This window comes from Coenobita brevimanus, chromosome 96 (assembly GCF_032717465.1).
Source record: "Coenobita brevimanus isolate Jiangsu-jjx chromosome 96, ASM3271746v2, whole genome shotgun sequence".
Taxonomy (NCBI): Eukaryota; Metazoa; Arthropoda; class Malacostraca; order Decapoda; family Coenobitidae; genus Coenobita; species Coenobita brevimanus.
The window spans coordinates 11,515,754-11,535,810 of record NC_137049.1 but is presented as its reverse complement, the minus strand read 5'-3'; the positions used below and the strand labels follow the sequence as shown (position 1 = coordinate 11,535,810).

The 20,057-nt window shown below is 43.3% G+C and overlaps 1 protein-coding gene across 8 annotated transcripts in view; it reads left to right on the top strand.

Annotated features, from left to right (window-relative positions):
• The window catches only part of LOC145413381 (uncharacterized), a 1,646,837-nt gene that overhangs the window by 1,335,674 nt on the left and 291,106 nt on the right, over positions 1–20,057 (top strand). For all 8 annotated transcript variants that reach the window (XM_080283066.1, XM_080283067.1, XM_080283065.1 and 5 more), the window contains one exon: positions 5,975–6,211. In XM_080283066.1, coding sequence (XP_080139192.1) covers positions 5,975–6,211 — 237 coding nt within the window. The remainder of the gene's footprint in view (positions 1–5,974; positions 6,212–20,057) is intronic.

The window sequence follows — 20,057 nt, the reverse complement described above, 5'->3', positions numbered from 1 at the left end:
CAGCATCCACTGCCCTACCTTGTAGCTCTTATATTACTTCATCAGTATACAGATTGAACAACCATGAAGATATGACACATCCCCGTTTCAAACCAGCATTCAGACAGAAATATTCATTCAGTATATCATCCACGTGCACAGCAGCCAAAGCACCCTCATACATACGAGTACTCTTCATGGCATTCAACAGCTTCCCATATACTCCATATACAGTATTCTTAATGTTTTCCACATTCCTTGTCTGTCCTCTCTGTCATAAGCTTTCTTCAAATCCTTGAAGGCTACATACAGCTTCCTTCCCTTTTCTAAAAACTTTTCCACTAAAGACCTTAAGATGAATATCTCATCTACACAACTTCTTCCCATCCTAAAACCTCCCTGTTCTTCTCCAACTAATTCATCAGTTATTTCCATAACTCTATTTCCCTAACTTTTATTATTTCTCTATCTTTTGGGAGAGGCGGTGGCAGAATCGGTAGACAGGCGGCCTGCATTCCTAATGGCCTAGGTTAGAATCCCAGCTGGGCCAGGGAACAGTTTAGGGATTTGAGTTTCATAAAAAATAGATTTTTCTGATCTACCAGATGACCTGCCGACTTGTCATAAAAGTACTCCCGCTAATACCAGTGCACCAGTCCTGTATGAGACAGACCTAGCATTTATTCAATATGGCTGGTGGGTGTTAGCGCCGAAGCGGTGACATTTAGAGATGCAGGAGGACTACTGGGACTTGATAATACTCCCTGAAGCCTTTGCCCAGAGTCGGACACGTAAGAAAAAAAAAGTATCCTACCATATACTTTTCCTATTATACTAAAATGGCTGTTGTTACTATGATTACCACACACTTTCTTTTCCCCTTTTCCATTGTACAGGAAAATAATGGTACCTGAACCACAGTCCTCTGGGACTCTGCCTTCCTCCCAGACGGATCTGCTCATCTCCCATGTCCATTCTACTACCATCTCTCCCCTGTGCTTCAGCATTTCACGACACACGCCATCAATTCCTGGGCCTCTCCTGATTTTGACTTTCTTCATTGCTTCCCCTACTTCCGTCCTACTGATCTCTTCCTCTCTTCTCATCTCCCTCTTCCTCCCAGTCATTCCTCTGCCACTTACGCTCACATTACTTTCATGCTGTATGTTAATAAATTCTTTAAAGCGTTCTCTCTATCTGCTCACTTTTTCTTCCTTCTCTACCAGAAATGTGTCATTTTCATCATTCACTTCCTTACTACCGTCTTTATCACCCTGTGTAACTCTTTTCACTTCCTTGCAGAACATTTTCTTACATACCCTCCACTTTACACTCAAATTTCTTCAAAAGTCCTCATCCACTCACGTCTTATCTTAGTAATCTTTTCACCTCTCTCTTTCTCTACATTAATTCCCGTATCTCAACTTCTCCCATGCCTCTGCTACCCATCTACTCACTATATGCTTTCTTCTTTTGCGCCACAGCTTGTTTCACCTCTTCATTCCACCATTCTGTTCCTTGCATCCACTTTCATCTTCACCCCACACACCACTTCACATGGCGTACAGATTTCCTTTGTGAATATCTTGCAGACACCTTCCACCTCCCCCATCTGCTCCAATTCATATTTACCCAATCGCTCCTCTGCTTCTCACTTATAGCCTGCCCTTTTTTCATCCTCTTCGAACTTTTCTACTGTCTCTGGATGGATTGCGCCCAACTGCCTTTCCCTCCTATTTATCCTTCGCATTTATACCTTGACTTCCTCCACCATCAGGTGTTGTACGAGGTCTGTTTGGAAAGTATCCGACCTTAGGCTCTAAAAAAATAAATAGCTAACCTGTTGAGTTAGGACACTAATCCTCCTTGAAGGAGGGCCCTTTTGACTTGACACACACAAACCAGCGTTCTTTCCATTGCCTGAAACATTTTTGAAAGTCGGTTTTCGGTATCTCCTGCAGGTGCTTCATCACATTTGTAATGATTTCTTCTCTTGGATGAACGTTGCTCATCACATGCTGGAGTGTGCAAATCACGATCCAGACTTTCTAAAGAGTGTTTTCATTGGCGATGAGACGGGTCTATGGGTATTACCCAGACACCAAAGCGCAGTCATCCCAGTGGAAACATGCAGGGTCGCCTCGGCCAAAAAAAGCACGACAGGTCCACAGCAAGGTGAAATGCACTCGCATATTGACAGTTTGTTTTCCAACTACTGTGGTGTTGTGCATCACGAGTACACACCAGAAGGTCGGACTGTCAAACAATACAGCCTCGACATTGTCCGTCATCTTTTTGACGCATTTTGGCGGAAGAGACCAGACCTTTGAAAAGCAGCAAGTTGGAAGCTACACCATGACAACGCCCCTGCCCATTCTTCTTAACTGATTCAGGGATTTTTGGCCAAGTACAACATCCCGCAGGTCCAGCAGGCTCCCTACTCACCAGACATGTCTCCATGCAACTTTTGATTTTTCCCCAAGATCAAAACTTTGCTGAAGGGTTCCTAATTTGAGACGAGAGAAGAGATCATGACAGTTGCAATGAAGCACCTGCAGGAAATACCGAAAACCGGCTTTGAAAAATGTTTCAGGGAGTGGAAAGAACACTGGGCTATGTGTGTCAGGTCAGAAGGGGCCTACTTTTAGGGGGAGTTTATTTTTATTTTTTTTTAGAGCCTAAAGTCGGATTCTTTCTGAACAGACCTCATATGTTCATGCATCTAGTACATACCTGCTCATTCTCTCATTCATACATACATAATCAATCATTACCTTCCATTCATCCAGCTCACCACCCTCCCTTCTCATCACTCACCATGTACGAGGTCTCTTCAGAAAGTATCTGACCTTAAGCTCTAAAAAGATATGTAGCTAACCTGATGAGCTAGGACACTACTCCCCCACATAGTAGGCCCCCTTCTGACATGACGCACATAGCCCAACATTCTTTCCACTGTCTGAAACATTTTTCAAAGTCAATTTTTGGTATCTCCTGCAGGTGCTTCATTCCATTCATCATGCTCTCTTCTCTAGTTTCAAATCGGGAACCCTTCAGTGGAGTTTTGACCTAGGGATATAACCAAAAGTTGCTAGGAGCAATGTCTGGTGCGTTGGGAGCCTGCCGGACCTGTGGGATGTTGTGCTTGGACAAAAATTCCTGAATCATTTGAGAAGAATGGACAGAGGCATTGTCATGGTGCAGCTTCCAACTTCCTGCTTTCCAAATGACTTGTCTCTTCCACCAAACTGCGCTATGACGACGACGGATAACGTTGAGGTTTGAGGTTAACGTTTGTTGACAGACTGTTCTGGTGCGTATGCATGATGAACAGCGCCACAGTAATCGAAAAAAAACTGTCAACATGTGAGTGCATTTCACCTTGTTGCAGACCTGTCGTGTTTTTTTGCTTGTTTTTAGGCCGAGGGGACCCTGCATGCTTCCAGTGGGACGACTGTGCTTTGGTTTCTTGGTCTCACCGGTATACCCAAGTCTCATCTCAAGTGAAAACAGTCTTTAGAACAGAGGTTCTTAACCTTTTTTTTGAGTCACGGACCCCTTCGCTAATCTAGTGATAATTATGAACCCCTTCCCTACAAAAATGCACATAAACACAAACACAGCATTTTGCATGCAATGAATGTACTTTATTTTATTGAAAACTGCCTCACGCAGTGTATGACATACACAAAGTATAAAACTCTTTACAAAAAACTGTGTCCCACTCTTTCATGGAAAAGCTAATGGCCACTCGATGAAAAAATGAAATACATCCAACTTGTGCATATTAAACAAAACAAAACATTAATTTTGCTCAAAAGTTCATTTTAGTGACAGGGTTGTTGTTTGGCTTGAATACGAAGATGAATTTGTGGAGCGGTCTTTGGCAAGAAAACACGCATGTCATCGTTGACATCCAGTTGATTTCAACTTTTCGTTCTGATAGAAACAAGCGCTGAAAACGCTGACTCACAAAGGTATGTATTAGCTAATGGAATCCCAACACCCATAGCTCTCTTTGCCAGACGGGGGTAGGGTTGTGTCAATGAACACAAGAATTCTTCAAGACTCCTCGATTTTTTTTTTTTTTTTCAGTTAATGATGCCAAACGGCATCACGAAATTGTTCTCAATTATTCTGTCCTTCACGGACCCCCTGAAGCTCATCCATGGACCCCAGGTTAAGAATCCTTTGCTTTAGAAAATGTGGATCGCGATTTGCACGCTCCAACGTGTCTTGAGCAACGATCATCCGAGAGAAGATCTTAACGAATGCGACAAAGCACCTGCAAGAGATACCAAAAACTGACTTTGAAAAATGTTTCAGGCAGTGGAAAGAACGCTGGGCTATGTGAGTTAAGTCAGAAGGGACCTACTTTGAGGGAGATTTGTGTCCTAGCTCAACAGGTTAGCTATATATTTTTTATAGAGCCTAAAGTCGGACACTTTCTGAACAGACCTTATATAACTGCATATAATTTTGTCCTTAAAGAGGGTATTGGCTATCACCAACCCCCTCCCTGCACAAATGTCCACTAGAGCATTACTATTCTCACCCATGTTTGTAGGCAAACTCCACTCACCAACTACTCCATTCACCTTCACATTCCCTACTTTTCCATTCATATCTCCAATGAAAAACACTCTTTGCCTACAGTATTATACTATTCCTTGCATGCATCCACATTTGCCTAGGACTCTTCTCTAATTGCTTGCATGGTTTTCCATTGGCACATATACACACACAGTTGCCCATGCTTGTATTTCAACTTTCATTCTTACTCTCCCAATCCTTAAACCAACTGATCCTTACTCTCTTATATTCTCTTTCCATCACTTTCACAGAACGATACGTACACCCTCCTTTGCCCTCTTATTCTCATCTATTGTCTCACATATACTCAGTCCATACTCCCACTTTCTCACATTCTCATCTCTTCATTTGGTCTCCGTCAACCCATGTAGGCCTATGTCCACTTTTGCATCCTCAAACACCTGGACAATCTCTCGTTCTTTCACCTCAACATTCACACCCCTCACATTCCACGTTGAAATCCATGCCATGACCTTTGTGTGGCCCTTGGTCGTCACCTGTTGGTTAGTCCTGGTCTGAGACATTTTGTCGTTTTTGTTTGTTGTTTTCTGGGGCGGGGCACTAGCCCTCTGCCAACCCACTTGCTGATACGTAGGGAACACGTATTGGTTGGTTATAAGGTTACCACCCAGCGCATTCAATAATTTCCGGCTTACAGGAAGTCATTTGTTTTGTCACTCAATGTAGAGTCACCATGGAATACAGTAGCATTACACTGAGTGAGAGGATGATGGGCACCTAAAAATCTCCCATAAACTAAGCAGAATTGTCTTGTGGTAGGAAGTATTAAAGTGAGAAACATTTCATGGGATTCAAGGGGTCACTAATGCACTGGTGGTAGGTGGTGACAACCATCATCTACTCACTTGATGTAGTAATGCCTACTTCTTCCTTCACCTTTATGTGTTTTTTTCTGTGTCTGCCCTCCTCTCTTCCTGTTTCTCCCATCTTTCCTTTCACATTTTATTAATTTTCTTTCCACTTCAGAGGCTTTACATTGACTGACAAATCTAATTGTTTTCTGTAGGCCGGGAAACCATTTACAACAATGGATGGTAACCATATAACCGGCCCATAAGTGTTCCCTATGTGTCAGCAAGAGGATTGGGGGAGGGTTAGTGCCCCTCCCCATAAAATAACTAACTCAACGACAAACGGACACCTTTTACGGGATTATGGCATCTGGCTGTAGATAAGTAGATAGACAGAGTTATGCATGCAGCCAACATAAGAAAATGCAGTGTGTGAGAGAGAAGAAACTCAAAACTTGATTATTCAGTGCTTGGTTTAATGGTGGCATTATACCATACCTAAACATCAGAGTTAATTTCAAGTTGTGATAAGCTGTTCATCCTGTGGGGGATTTAGTTTCAGTTTGTGATAAGCTATTCCTTTCTTTCAGGTTTTTCAGTTTTGGTGGGCCAGGCAAAAAGAAGATCTCCACTCCAGCAACAGCAGCACCAAACAATATCTCACTCTCACAGACACCACAGCCTCTCAAACGCATTGGATCTGATGACCAGGCGGTAGCACTGGCAGGGATGACATCGCATGGCAGTAGTGGATCTGTGGGTGATGGCATCCACCAGGGAGGACCTTCTGGGACGAGTAATAAACTGGACTGTGACCCACCTTATAGGTAGGAACAATTTCTCTGGGGAAACTGGGAATGGGGCTTTCTTCTTTCTCAATTTACTTTGTGTTAAGCATGCCTTACTGTAATTAAAGAAATTTAAATTTCAGTCATGAACATGCAGGCACTTAAATAGTTTTACACAGTTTTAACTGCCCCAGGAGAATACATGGTGTTACTATATTTACAAGAACAACATAATTTGATGCCTCAAGAGAGGATCACTAGTTTTATCCAGCTTTATGTAAATGTGGTTCACTCTCATCTTAAATGTCAGGGCCAACTTGCCTAGCCCCGGGCTCCTACGCTCCTCATTGCGCTACACAGGTTTAGATGATTGATTGATGGTTTGATGAAGAGTATAACATTTTAAAACAAAATCTAACATTTTTTATAGTTGTGCTGTAAATACACTAGCAGTTGTTTCAAAATTCAGAATATTTAGTGTGAACATTTTGGATTGTATTTTGGTTTTGAGTTGCTGGAGTTGTGAAATGGAGTACAATATATAAATATTTAATATGACTATCAGAACACTTTTAGTAAATATGTTATTTTTATATTTTTCTGTTGAGTGACTTATATTCCTCGGCAAAAATTACCATAAGATTTCTTTCTAGTCCAAGAAGATAATTTTAAGTTGATTTTGGCTTTTGTGATGCCTGTTAATACAGTCATTTTACCGTGTGATGACATCATTTAAGTGCAGGAAGGATTTCAGATCCGTTGAAATCAGTAGAAGTAAATTTAGAAATGATTTGGATCTGTACTTCCTCATAAACATTATTACAATACCTTAGGAATTTCAGGCAAATCAACAACAAATGACTCCTCACTCTTGAATCATAGTATGTAGTGTGAAAGAGAAATTTTTAGCTCTGGCAAGCCAAGGCAAGAGTAGATTTTGATCTGTTATGATCAGAATTATGGTATATATAAGGAAGTCCTTTTGAGGTTTCTTTCCTTAGGGTAGGAAAGTAAAGACAAGCACAATTCAAGAAGCCAGAACCAATTTTATTCTAGTCCTTCAGATTCACATACCTGCATGAACTCATGTACATCATGAGAAATGGAAATAAGTACCGGTATTACATAGTTATTTCTATTGAATTGTTTCTTATTTTGGACCCAGGCTCGTCTGGATTTGAACCCAGTGGAATGCAGAAAGAAGCTGTCTCTCTGCAATCCACTGATCTCCTTTTGGGGGATAAGAGAGCCGTGGGACATATGTATAACTAGGCAGTGAAGCTGCCCAGTTACAGTACAGCAGTACTGTCCCTTATTAGCACCATCCATTGTGTATTGTGGCCTGGCCCTTAGCATTGCCAGTTTCCTCATTTTATTCCTGATTCGTTGATTGGCATTTAAGGTAATGTAGTCATCTGTTTCAGTAACTACCTTTCACTAGCTTAACCCACAAGCTGTAGCAGACTGGAAATCCGAAGTGCACCCAAGAGAAAAAAAAAATCAGGTTTCTCATGTTTTATGCGTGGAAGAAGGAACCAAAGGCTGAGCCCGCAAAACCTTCCTTCCAAGAAAAAAAAAAAAAAAACAATACAAAAGAGAGCCATATTCAAGATCCATTCATTTCGAGATGCCTGGACACTCTGCGTTTGAAAGACTGGAGATCATAGGAAGTAGTAAATACCGACAGAGGGAGACAATTCCAGAGTTGACCTGTTGCATAAATGAAGGACTGGGAGTAACAGTTAACTCTTGCATTAGAGTTGGACAGAAAATGGATGAAAGCTTGCTGTTAGACAAGTGCTATGCGCCCATCGTAGAGCTGGAGGGATGCAAGCAGACAGTTGAGAGAAACAGTGACCATTGAAGTAGCGATAGAAAAGAGATAAAGAGGCAACAGTGCTGCAAAGAGACAGGTTGAAGGGAGCCAGTGAGAGGAGGAGAGTTGATGAGACGAATAGCCTTTGACTCCACACTATTGAGAAGAGCTGTATGTGGGAAGCCTCCCCGCACATGAGAGTTGTACTCTAAATAGGGGCGAATAAAACCCGCGTATAAAGTCAACAAATGTGCAGGGGTAAAGAAGGCACGGAGTCAGAGTAGCACACCTAATCTCTTGGAAGCAGATTTTACAAGAGATGCAATATGATCTTTCCAAGATAAGTCCTGTGTGAATGAAACCCCAAGCATGTTCAAGGATGATGCAGGATTGAGCTGGATATTATTACAAATTAGTGGGCATTCCTGTGGAAGATTTTGACGAGTTGATAGGTGTAAAAACTGAGACTTTGATGCATTAAAACCAACAAGATTATTTTTACCCCAGTCAGAGATACGAGCCAAGTCAGACATTAGGTGTGGTATGTATAGCCTCATCCTTTGCTTGTTGAAGTAACTGCTGAGATGGACGTTGTGGAAATCGAATGGAAAGGTGAAGGGTGGAATCATTAGCGTACGAATGGATAGGATTGGATGTACAGCTTAGATCACTGATGAATAAAAAGAAAAGAGTTTGTGATAGGACAGAGCCCTGAGGAACACCACTGTTGACAGATCTAGGAGAATAACTATGGCCGTCTACGAATGCAGCTATAGAACGACCAGAAAGGAAACTATACATGAAGGCATAGATAGAAGGACAGAAACTGTAAGAGGGCAGTTTGGAAATTTATACCGGACTCAATCGAAAGCCTTTGAGATGTCAGGTGCAATGGCAATGCTTTCGCCAATGTCTCGAAAGGAGGATGACAAGGAGTCTTAAAGGTAGGTGAGAATATTGCCAGTGGAGCGTCCCTGACGGAACCCACACTGACGATCAGAAAGAAGTTTGTGATAGAAAAGATGCTTTAAAATTTTTCTGTTAAGGATAGACTCAAAAACTTTTGTGACACAGGATGTTAAAGCAATTGGACGATAGTTAGAGGGATGGGAATGGTCACCCTTCTTTGGGACTGGCTGAATGAGAGCAAACTTCCTGCAAGAAGGAAAGGTACGGGTTGAAAGACAAAGGCAAAAGAGTTTGCCTAGGCAGGGTGTAAGCACAGCAGCCCAATTCTTGAGGACAACAGGAGGGACTCCATCAGGCCCATATGCCTTGTTAGTATTGAGGCCAGTGATGGCAGAAAATACATCAGCTGAAGAAATTTTAATGTCAGCCATGAGGATATCGGAGGGGGGAAGTGATGGAGGAACAGCACCGGAATCGTCTAAGGTGGAATTGGAGGAGAAAGTCTGAGCGAAGAGATCTGCTTTATCAGAAGAAATAGCTACAGAGCCATCAGAGTAGAAAAGAGGAGGGAAGGATGATGAGTTAAAGTTGTTAGAAAGGTTTTTGGCAAGATACCACAAGAAGCGGGAAGAATTCGAGTTGGAGAGTTGGGAGCATTTAGTACAGATGAAATTATTTTTAGAAGAGCGAAGAAGAGACTTAGCATGATTCCGGGCAGAAACAAAAAAGATGTGATTCAGGGAAGGGTTGGCTCCGGTACCTTTTGTAGGCCCTCTCCTTGTTGCAGACAGCATTAGAACTTGCATTTTAAACAAGGCTTTCTTGCATTAGTCAAAGGATATGAGAAAGGAATATATGCTTCTCTGCCCGAGAGAATAACCTCCGTAATGCGTAAGGCACACTCAGATGGCTCCTGGCCATGGATGCAATAATCATTCCAGGGAAAGCCAAAGAAGTACTGCCTGAGGGCCTCCCAATCCACAGCTCGAAAGTGCCACAGACAACGTTTCTCTGGAGGGTCTACAGGCCATACCGGAGTGATAGGAGAGGTTAAGGTAATAAAGTTATGATCGGAGGAGCCCCAGGGAGAAAAGACTATCAGTGTAAGCAGAAGGATTAGTTGTAAGGAATAGGTCAGGTATGTTAGAGCTCTCTCCAAGGTGGTCAGGGATATGGATAGGGTGCTGTACATGCTGCTCTAGGTCAGTGAGGGTAGAAAAGATGTAGGCATGTTCACCAAGTGGATCAGTGAAAGGAGAGGAGAGCCAAAGGTGGTGGTGAATATTGAAATCTCCTAGAATGGAGATTTCAGAGAAAGTAGAAATGGATAGAATGTATTCCATCGTGGGAGGAAGATAGTTGAAGAATTTTTGATAGTAGAATTAGCAGATAAGTAAACAGCACAGTTATATTTAGTCAGAGAATAACAGGAGTATCGAAGCCAGAGAGCAGAGAATTCAGAAGAATCAAGTTCAGGAACACGAGTGCAAGATAGGTCATTGGTACATATACACAACATCCACCTTTGGCTTTGAAGTGTGTTTAGAGAAAGTTGAAGGATACAGTAAAGGGTTTGCTGTCAGCTGCCTCAGACAGCTGAGTCTCGGTAAGGAAGAGAAGGTAAGGTTTAGAGAAGGAAAGGTGGTGTTCAACAGAGAGAGAAAGTTAGAGGAAAGGCCGCGAATGTTGCAGAAATGAAGAAAAAGTGAGTCAGACAGTGGATCCAGGCAGCTCGAAAAGTCGTCACTGGGAGAGGGGCGGATGATTTCATGCCCATTGATAGAGGATGCGATAAAGTATATGTACTGAATGTCAATTTTCTGGTCGATATATGTCATAGTTTAGCTGCAACAATGTTTTGATGTTTGGTAATTTTTTACCACTGAAAAAATATGGATCTACTGTATATTAAGCAGACCCTCACTAAAGCAATATAATGCATACCAGATTTAACGAATGCCACAAAGCCCACTGAACCTTTGTTGGTGCCAATACCAAACAACGGTTGTTTGATGAGACGCATCATGCAGCCCTTCCAAACATCTCTGAGCCCAACAAATTGCTTTTCTGCAATGCTGAATAAGGTCATTATACGAGACGCATTACACGGCCTTTCTGAACTGCTCCCTACTTGCAGGGTGACCCAGAATGTAGGTGCCAAGGTTGGCAGTGGTTTTATTACCCTCTTTGGGCTAGGTTGGAGATTTGCTGGTGGGAGTAGGTGATGAATTGGGCAATTTTGGGGCAACTTCTGTCTGGCGTGGGCAGGACCAGAGTCTGTAGAGACACTGTATTGCACGTGATCAACCTCAGTCTTCCCACGTCTTTTGGTGCCTTCAGGAAACTGTGTGTATATCTCACATCCCTCGATTTTGCCAGGTGTTTTTCCATTGTGATTGTGAAATGTATTGTATGTGATTGACCTCAGTCTTTTTGCATCATTCGTTGAGTTCAGACAACAGCAAACACATTTCACATCTGGACTTTGACAAGTGTTTTTCCACTGTGATTGTGAAAAATAGCATCAGGAAAGGAATCCCCCAGGACCTCCTCTTCTGAAAAAGCAAAGAGGAGGATTGTTACCATTGTGGAGAAGATGGAGGCGATCGACGCTCACTAGACAGGCACAAGCTTAGTCAATCTCGTGTGCAGGTATGGCCCTCAGGAAATAACCCTTCATGACATCTTCAAGGCTAAAGATTAAACACAGGAAGCAATGAAGAAAATGGTAAATGGGACCACGAAGCTGCCAAATAAGAAGCTGAATGAAGCTGTTTATCAGTAATACAAGCAGGAATGATCTGAGGGAGTCTCTGTGCGTGGCCTGGACATCCACCACACTGCACAGAGTTTTGCTACACATTTTGGAACTGAAGATTTCAAGCATAGTGATTACTGGCTGTGGAGGTTCATGAAGTGCCATGGCATTGTTAACAAGGCCATAACTGGAGAGCTGCTCAGTGCCGATGTTGATGCTGTGGAGCCTTTAGTTCAGCATCTTTGAAAGATGATGGAGGAGGAGGGCCACCATGAATTTCAAATTTACAGTCCAGCCGAGACTGGACTCTTCTGGTGTGCTCTTACTCAAAACACCCATGCCTCCAAAGATATTAGTAGCACTCCAGAGCACAAAACAATAAAGGAGCATCTCTCCATTCTGGCTTATGTCAGTGCTGTTGGCTGTCATTACCTACGACTAGTCATAGTAGGTAAGAGCAGGCGACCCAGGTCACTCAAAGACATTATGGTCAAGCTTCTTGTGGAATACCATGGGAACATGTCTGCCTGCTTTACCCACGATATCATTAATGATTGGTTCGACCACAGCATTGACCCTTCTGTGTGGCAGCACCAAAAAAAGGCTATAGGCAACGATGGCCGACTCTAAGTAGGCCAAGCTTTGTCAGCAACCGGAAGTAAGTTTAAGGATGAAAAGTCACTCCTGTTTGGCGGTGCCGAAGGATACCATCCCACCCATCAAGAATGGCTCTGGGTCAATAGCCTTCAGAGCCTTAGCTTTTCACGCGAGCCTAGTCATGATTTTAGCAATTTTCCACTGAAATGCATTTAATGACATTTGACTCCTGACGTGGCGGATTTAGGTCAAGGGTTTACTAAGCAGACACAGTGCTCATTAACATCTGTAAGCATGAAAAGTTTCAATTCAATTCCACCCACCCACTGTGAAGCTAGAGGACTTGAAATTCGTGGAATGGCCCACCTAAGGCACAAATTATAGGTGGCACCGCCAGCAACCAGAAGTGAGTTTTGACATTAAAAGTCATTTCTGTATGGAGGTACTCCAGTGCAACATTCCACCCAAGAATCATGGCCCTGGCTTAATGACCTTCAGAGCCTAAGCATTTCCCGTGAGCAAGGTTGTAATATTAGTACCTTTCATATTTTCTGCACTTGATGATCTTTGACCCCTGACCTGGCTGATATAGGTCATGCATGTACGAAGCACACTTATAGCACTCATTAACGTCTATGAGCATGAAAAGTTTCCTTCAATTCCATCCACCCACTGTGGGGAGGGGGGGGGAACCAGAAATTCATGGAATGGTCCACCAGAGGTACGACTTCTAGACGCCCCAGCGACTGAAAGTGAGTTTCAACACTTCATGTCATGTTTGTATGGAGGTACTCCAGTGCAACATTCCACCCAAGAATCATGGCCCTGACTTAATAATATTCAGAGCCATACCATTTTGCGCAAAAATAGTAATGATTTGAGCTAATTTCACCGTTTTTGCATATGACCTTTGACCCCTGACCTGGCCAATGTAGCACATAGGTATATATAGAAAATTGTAGTACTACTCAATGTATATAAGCATGCAAAGTTTCATTTAATTCCATTGAGCCCCAGGGGAACTAGGGAGGCATTTTTGAAAACCAGCATTGGTTGCCAGGGTCGCTGAGGCCAATTTTCGCAGGGTTGCCAATGAAAAACTAGAGGAGAGAGAGGAGAATGGATGGCTCACTTCTGATAGGAAATGACTTCAAAATTATGCCTAAAGAAGTCAGCTTTCTAGGCCCATTAGTAATGCTTCTACAGCTCAAAATGAGAAAAGTACGAAAAAAAGCTTCTTTCGGCCATTGCTAGGCAGTTAGGAGTTCCCTAGCAACCAAAACAATGCAGACACAACTATGTCATAGGCTGGTCATTGTAAAAAAGTTTGGTCAGAATCGGTTAATTCTGAACGGTAGAAGTGCCTGCCACAATTAAACAAGAAACCAAGCAAGAAAACGTGACTAACAATAAGTACAGCATGAGCTGGCCAAAAACGTATGGGATCAGTATTGGCAAAATGAAGCCAGTGCTGCTGTTGGGCAGTGCACTAGCCCATCCTTCCTCCACCAGACTTTGCAACAAGGATGGACAAATCTAGGCCTTGTTAATGCCTCCCAGTGCCACTGCCATTTTCAGCCCATGGATCAGAGAGCCATAGAGAATGCCAAGAACCACTACATAAACCTTCACCTGCAGCAGTGCCTCGTTGTGACAGTGGATGGGATGGACCAGGCTGACTATGAGGACCCCAGACACAGAACACCTTGCACAGTTTCAAGAACTACATCAGAATGAACGCCATCTTCAACTAGGCAGAGGTGTGGAAGAAAATGCCACTTACCACACTCAGGCATGGGTGGTGCAGATTCCTCAAAACCCCCAAGACTTCAAGACAACAGCATGATTTTGAGGGGTTTAAGCCACTGAGGGCAGTTGCAGGGTGGGGGAATCTTGCTGAGAAGCTGCGAGAGTGGTTGGAAGAGGATGCTGGTGTGCCTAGCACCATTGTCAGACAAAGGAGATTGTGGCATAACTGCAGGACAATAGCAAAGAAGGAAGACGAAAAGGAGGAGGAGGAGGAGGCATCTGGATCATCTCTAGATGCAGGCATTGATACTGCAGGCACAATCCTGACCCTCATAGACATAGTTGGAGAACCTCTTGCTCAACATTATGAGGTCATGTGGCTCATTAGGCTTGACTCCATGCAGCAGCAGCAGTCACGGAAGATCCAGTCTAATATCTCCCATGCTCTCAAGCCTGTGCCCCTTCCTGCCACCAAGAAGCTGCGCAAAGTCACAAATCACTCTGTAGCATCGTCCTCTTCAGCCAGCCTCCAAATAGCCTCAGGATCCAGCACTACAGCCTCTAGGACCCCAACCCCTAGCACCTCAGGACATTCCATATGAGATGTGACACTAGGGTCATCAGAAGTCACCTTTGCTGACAGTGATGATGAATGATAGTTCACTCAGTGAACAGCCTGTAAGAAGAGTGGCAGTGTAAGCAGTGTACAGCCATCTATGCAGATAGGGTACAATACGTTTCCTACCTTGTTTACTCCAACCTGTCCTGAAATTGCCCTTTCCCCATCATGATTACTGAGTTGTTATAACAGATTATAGTTATACTGTAGTAGTCATGAAGAAGTGCTGTGACAAAAATGTGAAATAAGCTGCAAAAGGTCGAATGATAGGCCGAGTAAGTGTAAAGTGTTAACATGATATTGTACTCAGTTTCCAACATGTGCTTAAATTCCCACCCGAGGGGCTGGATCATCGGATTTAATGAACTTTCAGTTTTAACAAATCTGGCTTTCCCTCAATTTTTTTTTTTTTTTTTTTCAAATTAATGCAAGGAAGAACGAACCAAAGGACAGAAGCCAGCATATTGTTCACTCCAAGAAAAAACAAAAACAAGATAACAGAGTGCCAAAGTCAAGATCCGTTCAATTCATGATGCCTGGACACACTGCATTTGAAAGACTGGAGGTTAGAGGCAGTAGGAAATACGGAGAGAGGAGCACAGTTCCAAAGTTGACCTGTTGCATACATGAAGAACTGGGAGTATTGGTTAACTCTTGCATTGGAGAGTTGGATAGAAAAGGAATGAGAGTTTGTTGCTAGACAGGTGCTGTGCACCCCTCGTACTGATGGAGGGATCCAAGCAGACAGTTCAGAGGAGCAGTGACCATTGAAGTAGCAATAGAAAAAAGACAGATGCAACAGTGTGGCAAACAGACAGAGATTGAAGGGAGCCAGTAAGAGGAGGAGAATTAACGGGATGAAAAACCTTTGACTACATCTTGTTGAGAAGAGCTCTATGTGGAGAGCCTCCCCACATATAAGGGTTGTACACTACACAGGGGCATACAAAATCCATGTATAAAGTCAACAGCTGTGCAGGGGTAAAGAAGGTATGGTCAGATTAGCACATCTAAACTCTTGGAAACATAAATCCCGAGAGAATGAAACCCCAAGTATGCTTAAAGATGACGTAGGATTGAGTTGGATCGTTCATGCGTTCATTTATTTTTGAAGGTACCAACATGCTTGCATGCATCAGCCTTGGTCACGTACTGGCGGCTCTCCGTACTCCTCGATCTTTGGCAACTTCCCTATTCAGTCCCTTATCCCTCGTCCGAGGTCTTTTTCCGTCTACCTCTCGCAACCCTACTGCTAACATTAACGCTTCTCACTTTCTGCACTCAATTATCATCTCCCATCCTCTCCACATGCCCAAACCATCTCAATCTACCTCACCTTATCACAACACCAATACACTCCAGCCCCATCCCATCCCTCAACTCTTCCATCATAAACCTAGCCCTCCAAGCCCTACACTCAGGGCACACTACACATCCACCCAATAATTGCCATTTCTGTACGTTTGAGTTTGTGAATATCCTGTTCCTTTTCTGCCCAAGTCTCACTACCATACAGCATTACAGACCTAACACAGGCTACGTACAAAGATCCCTTGGTATGGAGGGAGAGCCCTCTCAATGTCAGGAGAGGCAACAGCTCCTTGAACTTCTTCCGGTTACTCTTCACTCTAGCCACAGAGCTAGCTCCATCCCCACCTCCAGCACATAACATATCTCCCAAATAACAAAATTCTTCCACACACTCAAGAGACTCACCAGCAAGGTCAATCCTTTCACGCATGACAATCTCCTGCCCTCCCTGACAAACCACACACATGAAATCAGCATTATCTTGCAGTCTGCCTCTAATACCATTGCATCTCTTATGCACCCACTTATCACAGACTCTGCTCAATATGGAATTACTTCCCACGCCCTTGTGGCAAATCGCACATGGCCACTCTCCCTTTTCTTTGAAAGTATCGTCACAAGCTCCAGATACCATGACTTTTGTTTTATCTGCAATTACCCTGAAACTCTTATACCCCATTCCATCTCTCCACTTCCCAAATCTTTCCTCTACCTTCCTTTCATCCTCTGCAATCCACACCAAATCACCAGCGTGAAACATTTCCCATGAGAGTCCGTTTCTGAAGTCATGTGAGAGGGCTTCAAGTATCATGATAAACAACAGGGGGCTCAAAACTGACCCCTGGTGCACACCAACATTCATGGAAAACTCATCACTCAAATCTCCAGTTACCCTCACCTGGGTGCAAGCACCCACATATGGGCCATAACCACCCTAACGAGCCACTCCTCGATCCCAGGCTTTCTCATTGCCTACCTTATCACCTGTCTATAGAGACTCCGTCGAAGGCCCTCTCCAAATCAGCAAAAACAAAGTAGAGTTCCCTTTTCATTCTCATTTATTTTTCCTGAAGCTGTCGAACAATGAATATGGTATCAGTGGTCCCTTTGCCTGTCATAAACCCAAACTGCATCCCATCAATATTCACTCTCTCTATAATCATACCTTCCAGAACTCTCGCCATTACCTTGATTATCTGGTGTAAAAGCTTTATGTGTCTATAATTTCCTCTTTCCAGGGCATTATCCTTCCCCTTGTACACGTTTACAGTTACACTCTGCAGCCAATAATTGGAAACAACACATACATATATAATTATATCTATCAGGTCACTGACTAACCTCACTCCTAAATTTCTTGAAGCTTTCAACAAAGCAGCAGTCAACCCAGACACACAAGCTGCCTTCCCAACCTGCATCCCGCCTATTGCCTCGCTCACAGTAGCAGTATCAATCAAAGGCCAAGGACTAAACACTGGATTTGCTGGCTCTAAACCTTCCCTGTCCCAGTCAAACTCCTCATTGAACATCTGGCTGCAATGCTCTCTCCATGCATCTTTTATATCCCCACTTCGCCACTACCCTTCATCATTCTTTACACACTGCTCACCTGTGATATCTCTGTTCTCCCTCTTCATCTATCTAATCTGCCACCTTAAATATCATATTCTTCCTTTCCACACGATTTACATTATCAAGTAAAAGTCCCTGTGACTAAGACGTCGCCTTGTAAACCTCTTTTCTAGTCCTGAGCTTGGCAGCCAAGAATTCCTCTTTGTTACCAACTTTCTTCCATTCCCGGGAAAACCCTGTTTTTCCCCTTAACTGCAGCTCGTACACCCTCATCCCACCACCAATTTATGCCTAGGTAGGCCTCTTGTCCATCCACATACTGAATCAATAACTCTCAAGAGGTTTCTCTTGAGGGCTGTTTACTGATCATTAACATTTCTGTCAACGTCTCTCAGTTCAGCCACCATTCTCCTCATCTTGCTGTAGAAGGCATCCCTTACTGCTTGTTTTTTTCAGCTTCTATATTTTCCTCCTGGGTGCATAGGTTTTCTTTTTCATCACCTTCTCCTTAATTTGTGTTGCTGCACACGCTTCTAGCTTCCTATAACATTAACATCCCTCACTGACCTATCAGCCACCCTGACCAGGAATTAGTCTATCTGGCTGCTGTTTCCCTCAGACTCATATGTAATCAGCCTACTTTCTCACTTCCTAAAATATCTCTTGCACACAATCATGTTTATTGCCTTTCCAGACTCGAGTGTCCTTTCCCTTTCTTTATTTCTTGTACCATATTATGCACATCCCCAGTGTATTCCTTCATATCCTTGAGCTGCTTCACCTACATGAACATTTAAGTCTCCTCTCAAAACTGCAGTCTAATCATCCCCCATGCCACTTACTACATGTATTAAGTTGTCCCAAAATCTATCCTTTTCTACCTGTGGGGCATACACCGATATAAATGCAACCATTTTCCCACTGAACAAAATTTTCACGTCTATTGTCCTATCACTTACTGTCATAACATTCATGACATATTCCACCCATTTCTGCATAACCAATACATCCACACCACCATATCCATCATTCCTATCTGTCTATCTATATACCTAGGCTGCTTCCCCCAAGGAAAGGGAGGTAGCCGAGACAGGACAACACACTCCCCATTTACTCATCCATTCAAACACATTCATTCGCATCTTAGTCCCGAAGGGGAGAACAGACAGATCTTCACCGCACCACACCGCACAAGGGTCAACTGTGCAATGCAATCAGTGACCTCCGCAGCAGGGCCTGACAGCAGAGCGGGTTTACCCCTGCCACATCATAACAGACCCATCCCCTTACCCACTCGGACCTGAAAACTAGCCGATTAGACCAAATGCGGGAGAATATCCCCTCAGGGCTGCGTCATCACTTATTCATTCACAATTTCTCTCCATTTATTTCTGTCATGCACAGCCACTCTTCCTTGCTCAACAGACATCCCTCTCGCATCCAGCACTCGCTTCACACTGTCCATCCATCCTATTCGTGGTCTTCCTCTCAGCCTTACACCTCTCACATCAAATCTAGTTATCTTTTTCACCAATCGCTCATTATCCATTCTCTCCATATGTGCAAACCATCGCAACATCATCTGCTCAACTCTACCAGTCATCTCCTGAACAACTCCAGTTCTCCTTCACACTTCATCATTTCGCACTCGATCCATACGCGTCACTCCACACATACTCCTGAGACACCTCATCTCCATTACATTCAAAATTTTCCTCTCTGGTACACCCATATTCCATGTTTCAGCCCCATATAACGCAGTCGGTACCACAACACCCTCATACAACCTTCTCTTTACATCCATTCTAAGTGAACGACATCTAAACACTTTTTTCATTCCTCCCATCACCTTTCCTACTTCATTTATTCTAAACTTCACTTCCGCATCTATTCTTCCATCCACAGCAACATGTGACCCTAGATATTTAAAACACTCTACCTCCTCAAGCAACTCACCATTCAAAACTATATTCATCCCCCTACCATCTATCAACCTCGTACACTTCATCACTTTACTCTTATTCTCATTTACTTTCAATTTCCTCCTTTCACAGACCCTTCCAAACTCCTCTACCAACTGTCTCAATCTCTCCTCTGAATCAGCCACCAGTGCAGTATCATCTGCAAACAGCAGCTGCTTCAGATTCCACTCTCCACCATCAACATTCACCAGACTCGGACCTCCACCTAAAACTCTTGCATTCACCTCCCTTACAACACCATCCATGTAAATATTAAACAACCAAGGCGACATCACACATCCCTGTCGCAGCCCCACTCTCACAGGAAACTAATCACTCACAGTATTTCCCACTCTTACACACGCTCTACTATTTACATAAAAACTTTTCACCCCTTTTAGTAACCTACCATCAAGTCCATACAATCTTAAAACAGTCCACAAAGCCTCCCTATCAATTCTATCATACTCTTTCTCTAAATCCATGAATGCCCAAAACACATCCTTGCCTTTCGCTAAATACTTTTCACACACTTGTCTCACAGCAAACACCTGATCCATGCATCTCTTCCCTCTCCTAAAGCCACACTGCTC